General features: G+C 39.9%; 1 protein-coding gene across 1 annotated transcript in view; it reads right to left on the bottom strand.

The window, feature by feature from the left end:
- LOC310903944 (uncharacterized protein) overlaps window positions 1-10,950 on the bottom strand; it is a 144,256-nt gene extending 133,306 nt beyond the window's left edge. Inside the window, exons 1-3 of the mRNA XM_083848046.1 lie at window positions 8,667-10,950; window positions 5,999-6,116; window positions 3,221-3,328 (exon numbers count right to left, since the gene is read on the bottom strand). Of these exons, the coding sequence (XP_083704172.1) occupies window positions 3,221-3,275 (55 nt within the window). The 5' untranslated portion in view covers window positions 3,276-3,328; window positions 5,999-6,116; window positions 8,667-10,950. The remainder of the gene's footprint in view (window positions 1-3,220; window positions 3,329-5,998; window positions 6,117-8,666) is intronic.
- Between the last annotated feature and the right edge of the window lie 663 nt (window positions 10,951-11,613).

Here is an 11,613-nt window from a genome sequence, read left to right on the forward strand (position 1 = left end):
GGCCAATAAGCCAAAATGTAAATGTTAAGGTTGGTCATATTTACATGTCACCACTTATGCTAATAGCAATCCCAGCACCATGCTCTTTAAGGAAAGTTATCGATCATCTTGAATATGATTAAGCAATAAAGCGAGCAAACAGCTCACAAGGTGATCTCCCCTACTTCTCAGTCAATTAACGTTGTATTGTACTCCATCTGTTTGGAGAAATGTTTCATATTGAGTATCCCTTCCCTCCCCTTAATGCACAAAGAAGTAAACATGAATTGCACCATTTTATCATTATTCTTGATAGCACAGACATGCACCTCCAGCAAGCTGCAGTTCCCCGAGTGTGTGCTTTCCCAGATGTAGTCCAGATGCCTCCTAAATGCATATGGCAGGAAATTCTTTGCAATCTTTTCTGTTTCCCGTATATTATTGGTTTATAATTGCTGCTATCCATCATAATTTTTTTTTTTAGCTACTGACTACTGCCCTGCTTTGCAGGTGTGTAGATGAAACACAGGCCTAGCAAATGAGCTGGTTTTACATCTATCTTGGTGGGGAGCAGTACAGCTAGTCTTTAATGTCAGCTTAAAGGAAGCCTTATTGGCAAAATCAAACATAACAAAGATAACCATAGAATTGCACAGAGTCCAGAAGAGAAACACATCCAGAAGAGAATAAAGCTGTTTTCATGATAATTGACTTTAACTGTTTTCTGGCTGGAATTGTGCTAACCCAAAGCTCGAGCACAGTGCCTGGTAGGGAATAATAGCACAGCACAATGCTACTCCACCTCAGGGACACGCTTCCTACTTCTAAGAGGGCTCATGTATCAGTAGTGCAATGCAAAGATTTCATTTTCGCTCCCAGCAGCAGTCTGTCTGTGTCAACATGGTGCTGTGCTCTGACTAATTACCCCGCTTTTAGAACTGACTCAAGGATTCTTAGCAAATACAGGAAAATTCTATTTGCCCCAAGGGCGCAAGGCTGTGTTCTTACAGCTGCAGGGGGCAAGGGTAGAAGAGAGAAAGAACAGCGGATAGAGTCCTGTAGTGTACAGGGCCAGGACGGCATAGTCCTGAATGTAATGTCCTGGAGAGCAAGGCTGGAGATGGTGGATGTAAAGATTACTGATGAGCCTACCACAGCCTCTGAAAACAAGGATGCCTGCTGAGTTTGCTGTTCCCAGCTGCACAGCACTCTAAGCAATGTCCTAATTAGCATCAAGCCTTTCCCATTTCCTTCTCAGTGACTATTCTGACTGTAGCTTCTAATATTTGCTTCTTGCTTTGCCTTGTACAAAGTACAAGTACAAGTACAGTACAGATACAATGTGAAAGTTAGAATATGCAGCGTGATCAGCCTTGAGGCACTGGTTTCCTTGGGTTATCCTGTGACCTGCAAAATTGCTCAGCTTTGCAAAGTTTTGCCCTGAAATAGTAGCATCAGAGCATTTTTTGTACTTAGGACATGGAAAGCGCTTCTCAGATAATTATACAGTGGTCTTCTCTGAAGCATTTCACAAGACATCCCACTATTAAAACTTGTAACTCTGGATTGAGGGGCAGCTTACCCAGTGTTAAGTAATCAGAAAAGGGGTGAAAGTCTCATCAGGCCATTCTAGAGTTCTCAGTAACTCATACTGCTAAGCATAAAAGGCCAGCCCCAGTCAAAGTATAACACTGAAATATTTAGAAAAGAATTAACAGGAATAAACAATAAAACATCCATCCATCTCTGCCATTTGATTTTGTATAAAATCTTAAACCAGGTCCAACAGACAGCACTGGCTTCTCTCTTTGAGAAAAGAAACAGATATAAAGGCTTGGAGAGTTTATGCTGCTTTTCCCAATCATTTAACTCTAAAGTTCAGTACCATAATGACTTATAATTTTGTCAGTGTAACCCTTACACATCCTTCTCAGTCTACAGATTGGATAAAAACTGTGTGAGGTCCTGAGACCATTATTAACTTTGCCAGGATCTTTCATCTTTCATAACAAGAGAGGTTTGCATGATTAGTGAAGATGTACAGTTTATTAGTCAGGGCACCTCTGAGGTCTTTTTTCCCCATCAAATCAGTGAGGACAAGCAGTTGGCATCAATTTTTTCTAATTCACTTTGGCTGTTTTACATACATTTTTCAGAAGTCACAGAAGGTGTCACAATATCAGGGGTTTTAGTTTCTTAGCTTTTTCTTTTGAGCTGGAAAGAAGTCTGAGAGTTTTTGAAATAAAAGGTTTACACTTTCTACTTAGAATTGAACCTAGTATTAAGATCTGTATCAAAACAAATCACCTTCACTAAAGTATCTAATGTCTGACCTCTACTACACTTCCATAATTCTACTCACGCATCAACCTGCAGCACCATTTGTTTACCATTCTTGTTCAGAACCAAGATCATACATTTGTTGATTGCCAGCTTCAACTTCCTAGATGAAATGATCAAAAACAACTATACATCCAGACAGTGAGAAAACTTTAATGAAATAATTCAATTTGTACTTTTTTTTTTTTTTTGACATGGGTCCTTTTGGAGAGAATCAATCCAGTAAAATCGCAGTAGACTGAAATATCATCTCACCTTATGGAAAAACAAGCTCAGAAAACTTCACTGAGTCTTTAATAGACACATTTAATAGCATAGTCACTCCCCTAGGACTGAGTATGTGGATGTGTGTACTGGTGCACAAAAGTAGTAGTAGTCCTGTTTCATGAAGTTCTTACAATACAGATAACAAGTTCACATAACAGGGATAAGCAGAATTTTTAGTAGTATATTTCAAAAACCATAATTTCAGAAGAGAATTTTCACAGTACGGTTTGAATTTATTGCTCCTTTTATATTCACCCCACATCTACTTTAGAAACGTGGACCTTTACAGCTCTACTACGTACTAGGACAATACCTGCAGGAAATAGGCCTTTATGGATGTTCACTGTCATATGTTTATGTTTTTAATGATACTGATTGGTTTGAACAATCATATAGAATGGCTTCAGAAAGATCATTTACTCTGGCAAAATACAATGCTCATAAATTATAAAGAAAAATAAATGTACATTGATTGCAAATCTTAATGTATTGTGGATGCCTTGTTACAGTGAATTTCTTCCACTTTGATTTAATACAGTAACATTCTCCCTTTTGGGATCAAACAGTAAGAATGAAGTATATCCTGCACCTGTCTCATAGCAAAAGATAATGAAGCCATACAGCAGTCACTCACCAGCATCCAGCCCTTGTCCTTGCTGTTTTATACTGTCACACAGGAGAGGCTGCATGATGGCAGTCCAAGACAAGAGTCCAGCCCTCTTCTCTTCCCTAGTGGTGGACTCTGTTATAATAACATCAATAAGAAAAAACAGTGTAAGCAAGGAGAATCTCTGGCTATAGTTTTACATGCACTTTAAGGCAGCACTGCCCTCCCAAAAAGCAGTCCTGCACAACAGCTGCTTCTTCCTGTCCTTCACCACCCCATTTCTCTTCCCAGCAAGAACACTTGTACAGCACCATGGCAAAATGGACTGGATAACAGATGCAGAATAAAAATTGACCAGTCAAAAATAGCAGTTAATTGTAACCCAGATAGTTTTTACTAGTAAATTCCAGCTAAGAACACGTATGAAATGACAGCGTTAGTATTCTCCTAGCCAACACTTATAAAGAAGACATAGACAGTTCTTTACAAGCATTTCTCTTGAGCTAAGGCTTTCTAGAGAGAACGATGTGGGTAAGGAATGGGAAGAAAGAAAGAAAAAAAGAAACTATGTTGATTCTCACTGTTCATTACAGTGGTCCTGGTGCCCTGCGCAGAATCTGAGCAATCTCCCTAAAGCTGTATGGAAGAGATCACTTCCAGCTCCCCGCTCTGAGGATGCCGCATGTCATGACCTGAGGAGCTTACATTGTCTAATTTAAGGTAACTGATCCCAGTGCCAGAGTTCAGAGCTTAAATTCCCTAAACTGTTGATTAAACCTCCAAAGGTATTTCAGGGGACATGAATACATATGCACTTCAAAGAAGCTCTGGAGATTTGGCACCTATGTAGGACAGGTATAGTCATAACTCAGGTCCCAAATAAGAGTTGGGAGGAACATGCACACACATTTATATGAGTGTTAACATGCACAGGATAGAGAAAACATATGGCCTGAAAAACCACCCCAGTCAGTCCCAGAAGAAAAGCCAGCTTCTCTACAGGATGATTTAAAGTTACAGTAGATTTGCCTGTCCTGTCACACTGGTTTCTCTTATAAGCTTCCTTCAAACCTTCTCATAAAAGCCACTCCTGTCTTTCTCCTTTCCTTAGCTGCTGTATAACATTCTCCTGGAAAGGTCAGCTTACTGTAACGTTTACCAGCCTAGTTGTGAATGCCTTTGTCTTTTGACCACTTTAACCTTGGTATCCTCCCTCTCTCTTTCCCCCTTACAGCACTGTGAAACTGTTTGTTATAATAATCCAAATTTAATTGGTTCTGCTGTTTGCTTGCCCAATCCCCCATCTATCAGCTGACACATTCTTTAATTCAGCTGCACATTCTCTCATCATTCATCAGGCCATTTACACATCCTTCTATCTGTTCTCACGTTCTCTCTCTCTCTCCTCTTCTTGCTCACTGTTCTGTCACCCTTCTCATTTTTGCAGAGCTCTCCTGCCAGTCTCCTGTGTGCTCTGCAGCCATGGTTCTCCCAAAGCATCAAACAGTGTGTCATTGTATACCAGCCTGCACTCGAAATTACCACGAAACATTTCACAGCTAATCATACCTGTAAGTTCAAGTATGGTTTCTACATTCAGAGGTCCTGATTCTGATTTCATTCACATCACAGTAAATTAAGGCAATGCCAGTGGGGATACACAGGTGTAAAATTAGTTTAAGAAAGATTAAAAAGAACTCTATTTTCTACCAATAACATCAGTATTAAAGGGCTAAAAAGGAAGTTGGATAAGTCAAAATCCAGCAACTGATCTTTTGAGAATGAAAGGCCCTGGAAAATTGGAGGATCGTTGTTTTCTTAGCAGAAGTGTCATAAAGAAACACTCCCTGAGCTCATATTATTTAGTCCCAGAGACCGTAATACAATGGGATATGTCTCGCTGAGTATGAAAGACATGAGAAAAACATATTAAAAATTTGTACAAAATCCAGTACAAATACAGTTCACTCCCCAGGGACCCCTCTCGAGGTTCACACACAAGCACCCTCACTAATGGAACTAACAGGCAGAAACAGTGCTTGCAACAAATGTGTGAATCCATAGAAACAATGGAAAAACAAACGCGGACAACTTCAGTTATGTGCACGGGCCTTGCTCTGTTAGCAGCCACACAAGGCAGGAAAAGGTGAGGCAGATTAGCTGTGCTCTGCAGGTGGGGAGAAGAGCTCTTGGAGCTGATTTGATGGACAAGGCATCCACAAGATCTAACAGACCAGATGAAGCTTTAATTTGGACCAAAGGAATGAATGAATGAAATCGGCCAGTCTAACAGTCTTCAGCAGGTCGCTGAAATCCAGATGTACCAATAAAATTAACCAGGGACAAGATTACTCAGTGAGGAGGTGCCAAGGAAAGACAGGATTTTGTGTTTCAAACTCACAGACAGTTGGAGAAAGAAAGATCTTGTGAAGGGGCAACTAGAGATGTAGCAGGAATGCAAGAAAAGAACAGTCAGGCGATATGGCACAAATGGGACTGATGGCAAATGGAAATCCAAGGAGAAGAACAGAGTGCCTGCACCCATTGGGTAACAACAGGCAGGAGGAGGACTGAGACTTTGAAAGCACAACACAGTCTTAGCCTAAGAATGACCAAAGGACAACATGAGAGAGAGTCTGAGAATCCATTTAGTTCCAATTCCCAAATTTAGAAAAGAAGACCAAAAGATCTCTTATTTCTCAAACAAGCAACAAACAAACATGGAAAATACCATGCGGTCAGGGAGAAAAAAAAAAAAAAGAGAGAGAGATCTAGAGGGAATGTTAACACTACACAGTCACTTACCATCAGGTTAAGACAAGAGTATGGTAAATGGACATTGCAGATCAAATTCCAAACACTGACCATAACATTGTGCAGAGGTTCTCTTTCTTCTTCCATTTTATTCACACCAATAATTTCACTGAGTTGAGCAAAATTTGGTGAGACAAAAGAATGAAATTACAGTGGTTAATCCCTATAAATAATAAAAAAAAGAAATGAACGAATACAAGGAAAACTAAATGAGCAAAATCAAGACTGCAGACAGACTCAAAGACCTGCCAGAAAATGCTCAAGGAGCCAGCCATTATCACAGAAGAAGAAATAGCATGATTTTGCTTCCACAAATAGCTAACACATCTTGGAGAGCTTGAAATGCATTGAAGTGGAACCCAGTGGAGGCCAATGAGAGAGGAAAAGAGGGCAATAGAGGTTATTTGAACCCAGAAATAGGAGTCTTAACTGAGAAGCAGTCATGTTGAGGAAATGTTTTGGAGGTAATGGAATGCAGATTTAAAGATCACCGAAGCAGTAAGAGGCAAATGAGTTCAAAGAGACCTCATTGACTCTGCTATTCACTCTTGACCTCTGAAGTACTTGCAGTTCATGATGAAAGCAGTGACACTAACTTTACCATAGCCTTGTTAATTAACTAATTATCTAAGGCCACAATCATAATGAGAGCTACACAAACAGTATTCAGAACATATTGTCATTTACCAGATCAAGTTACAGTCAAGGAAAACTATTTTTTGTGGTTTATTTTCTCCCTTTCAGATTACTGCAGAACTATGATGATGTGTTAATGGGTTAAAAGTACCCTTGGCAAGTTGGTACAAGGCTCAGCTTTCACTGATAATCAGCAGTTCGAATAGCCCATAATGACGCTTCAGATTCAGTTCTGAGGGGCTGAGTGCCTTTCCTCTCTCCAGAGCATTCATATGGTTTTGATCTTGTTGCCTTTCCAGAGGAGACTACCAATGGTTCCTAAGGAGGGGGGAGAAGGGGACTAAGGGTGTCGTTTACATTTCTGGGGGGTACTGTTCTGGACCGAATGTTCTGGAAGCATGGATTTGCCTAATGCACTTCTACATTTGAACAAAAGAGATGTTGGCTCCTTGAGCTTTTGCCCAGAGAAGCTGCGGATGCCCCTTCCCTGGAAGCGTTCCAGGCCAGGCTGGATGGGGCCCTGGCAAACCTGATCTAGTGGGTGGCGCCCCTGCCTATGGCAGGGGGTTGGAACTGGGTGGTGTTTAAGGTCCCTTCCAACCCAAGCCCTTCTATGATTCTATGAGATGTCTGGGTTTTAAGTTTACTGTAACCACACAGTAAGGAAAAAACAAACAAACAAGCAAAAGAAAACAATCCCCTGTGTATCAACCTCTGTTCGGTGTGCATGAGGGTTTAAGAAAACAAACCTGAGGCTGGCTAATGAATAGTAGACATAGAAATACTAAAGATATTACAAACTGCATCAGTTACCATTAACTTTTATTGTGAAAAGCTCAGTTATGTTCTGATTACCCTATGCAATAACCAGGAATAGAAGTTTTGCAATGACAGTGGTGGGCATAACTAGAGCTATGAACAGGCTTCTAAAGAAGAAACGAGTGGAGTTACTCAGACCCATCCCTCCAGTGCTGCTGAGCCCTACCACATCGCCAGGCAAAAGCAGTACGAGGCCTGTGAGGTGGGAGGCTATTCTCCACCAGCACTCCAGCTCCGATTCACCATACACACAGCACAACAGCCACGTAGCAGAGGCTGTCCTTCTGTACCTCGCAGTCAGAGGCACAGCACACAGCTGGAAAGGTTACGTTCAAATAGGCAGCAAACACCTGCATGCTGAAAGAAATGGGAGGGGGACACAACAAAAACAAACAAAAAACCTACCACCTTTCTGAGGGACCCAGGGGGACTGCTAGAGGATTTTTTGCACTTCGCAAAACCATTGAAATGAGTTAAACTAAACACAGAAGCAAGAATTTACTTGCAACACCACATGGTGGGGGGGACTGTTAAAAAAAAAAAAAAAAAGTCCTATAAGTCCTTTATTTATATTCTGTCTTGGACACTATGAATTTTGTTTATTTAAAAAGTTAAGTATCCTAGCTTATGTTGTAACAGAATTTGTTTGTGTGTTATTAGCCTAAAGTCTTTGTTTTGCTTTGGGAAGAGGAGTTTACAAGAGAAGGATCTGGCATGTTTCTCCTAAAGCTCTTGCCAACTTGGGATCCTGTCACTTCCCTTTACAATGCTAACAGATGCCTGCAAGCCCACTCCACAAAGTCTATGGCATTTCGTTTTTTTGCAGATATTCTATAAATGATGTCTCATTAAAAATGCTCGTTTGTGCTATATTTCATGGCAGAGGCTAAAGGGAAGACAGTTTTCTGGAATTATGTTTGAAAACCAGTCTCAGATTTCTGTTGCTTCATGTGACAGATAGAATAACAGAGTTTCATCTCTGTTCATCTCTGGACGCCTTGGAAGTTTTGACTAATGAGAACATGAAATGTAGTTAGCTTTTGGAAATACCTTAAAGCAGCAACTCTATATATCACCCTGTGCTCTTTCCTAGTTACACACACAGCTTTTATATAGGATTTACTACTGCGGTCCCTCAGCATATCAAGTATGTCATTTCCACAGCATTTTTTTAAGGTACACCTGTTTATTTACCCGTGCCCACCTTGGACATGGAAGTGCTCCCGATGTGGAGTCTGACCAGTGCTTCTGAAAAGTCAACAATTGTTCAGGGTGTGCAGAGCATTGCTTGCATCTCTCTTCAAGAGACCTGGGTGCTTCCTGGAACACATAGCAAATACAAAACAATGCTAGAAATAAAACTTCAACAGATTTAATGGGAGTCTGGTGTTTTAAGCCCCTGCTTCCTATCATCTTCCCTGATCAATGACTGAAATCAGGCAGTGACAAAAAGAGCTTCCAAGTGGTTTCAGGAGACGATTCGCAAACTATCATGCTGCTGTCACTCTGCATAGCTAAGCAGGCATATCAGCGACATAAATCTATCCAGATCTTAGGCTCTGTTTAGCAAATAACTTGTTTGAGGCAACTCGTATTGCCTTGGGAAGAAGGAACAACAACAACAACAAAGTGTGGATATTTTCTGAGAGCTAACTTTTCAGTGGATGATCAGAATCATTTATCACCTACAAGTTCTCAATACAGTATTTCAAAATATATATTTATGTTATTTAACTCACATTAGGCTAGAACTACTGGACTGAGATCCTTAATTTAAATCTTAAGTGGTGCACGTACTGTTCGGTGCATCTGACAACTTTAATTTTCAGTGGCAGCTAACAAACTTATTTTTTTTTTGTTCTTCAGAAGACGGCTGGTATTATCTGGAAGTTGGACTTCTTGAAAGAGTTAAAATATCTTGGCCAGCCAAAATCATCTTTTGCTTTCTACACTCCTCATCCAAGAACGCTAACATTAAAATTCACATCTCTCCTCATACAGGCCACTGCTTACATGACTATCAGCATGGCAAATAAAACAGGGAGTGTTTGACAGTACATTTCTGAAAAGAAACAAAACTTTCATCAGTTTTTCTCACACTACTGGTAGAGACTTTTAATGGAATAGGAAAAAAACTATTTCCAAGATGTGAACTCCTTCAGGAAAATCAGCAAAAACATGGACTGTTTGAAGGGAAGAACAAGCTTCTCACTTTATTTCTTTACTCTTCTAGCTGACTTCCAGAATACATCTCATAGCATGATCATTCTGTTACACTACTAAAAGGGTGCAAGTCACATGCTTCTTTCATTTCTGAAGGACAGTACTACACATCTACACTGTATGACCATGATCAGACATTCTTTCACAACTGGACACCTCTGCTGTAACATCAAATCCTTGGCACGCCAGCTGAAAACATAAAGCCAAAATTATTTTTAAAAGTACCAAGCAGACAGACTATGATGAGGCATGGTCACAATGTGGATATAATACACCACCAGCTGGTCTCTAAGAATGTTGTGTTTTTTTTCATTTATTCTGTTGTGAAATTTGTATTTTTGTGACTCAACTTCCTTTTCAGACTCGGGGACTGCATGTCGTTTGTGCTGAATTTCCAGCTGCCACAGCTCAACCAAAGGCTGTTGCATGTCAGAGTTTGGAATTAAACGTGTAGAATGCAGTGAACGGTTATAATACATCTCTTATGATGAGAATAAAAACATAAATAAGGAAATTTAAAAGCCCACATCTAAAGTAAAAATAGCAGTCACCACCACAGAGACTGTATGAGGCAAAATGAGAACTACATTTCAGCAAAACTGCACACACTCCTGTAGCCAGACAAGAAAAACCTTCTTCTTCGCTCAGTGGGATATTAAAGTTTATAGCTTTACCTCTTATTTTTAGATAGTTCTTTGTATGCATAGCTTCTGGCTTCCTTAATTTCTTTTGTATGTATTTTTTTTTTTATTTTCAAAAAAGAGCTGAACAGACATAAATCAGTCCAAGCTGTGGAGGTCTTAAAAAATGTAACAGTTAAAACTGTAACATTCATAAATATTTTTATTATTCTTTCTAGGCTTGTGGAATGGCTTGACATTCATGTCTTAACTTGGCACAATAACCAGCATAATTTTGGAAGCAAGCAAGCACACTAACACCATCTTATTTCAGGCTGTATAAGCAAGTAGAAGAGCCTATGTACAGTCCTTATGTGGAACAAGTGCTGTTAGTGCCATAACGTGTGGGTGACATAAAGCAGAAAAGGAATTTCTTACTTTTTTTTTTTTTTTTATATGGATGAATCAATTGTTAAAGACTGACATGTTGCTGACAGACACTTACTGCACACCTAAATGCAATCTGGTTGCTGCTTCCAAAGAGTACAGGCATAGCCAGGGAACCTTGCTGAGTGAGTCCTAATGAACCTCTGAAAGAGACAGCATCACAGTTCTCCTTATGAGTCGGCCGATGATCTTTAGTTCCACGTGAATGAAGATGATTTCTTTCCACAAAGAAATGAAAATGAGTCAGTACAAGTACAGGAACTGTGATCCATATCAAGAGTCAAACAAGAGCAAGGAGAATGGCCAGTTTTCTTGAGATACAACATTATAATCAATGGGTTTGTGTTTAGCTGTGAACGAAGATCCGAGTCACTGCAATACATAGCATTTTGAAGTCAAAGACATTCTCAGAAAACTGCTGCAGAGACCCACCAGGAAATTTCAGTGAGCAGAGCCAAATATTTGTTTCCTTGAGGCCATCTTTTCCAGTGGACACACACAAGCATAGGGATGAGTTTGATACCACAGACAGTGAGTCTCTCAGCCATGCATTCTATTAAATGTTAAACTTCAGGTATATTACAGGCTCATGCTATAAAAATGCATCTAATTTTAGTTTTTCAGGTAAGACAATTACCTTTTTATTGCTTCTAAGCTAAACATCTCTCTAATTTTAATAAAGTTCATTTGGTTTAAATGAATGCCCTGCACTTGTGGGAAAGAGCTGAAAGAATTAATAGCTGTTTTGTAGGAATCTTAGAAAAAATATTCTGCATGGGGTCCTTTGGGACTGTTGCACAGCAAAGGCTGGGAAAAAAAGCACAAAAGAAAAGTCCATGAGGAGCTACACTCAAGCTCACA

This window comes from Anser anser, assembly GCF_964211835.1.
Source record: "Anser anser genome assembly, chromosome: 9".
Taxonomy (NCBI): domain Eukaryota; kingdom Metazoa; phylum Chordata; class Aves; order Anseriformes; family Anatidae; genus Anser; species Anser anser.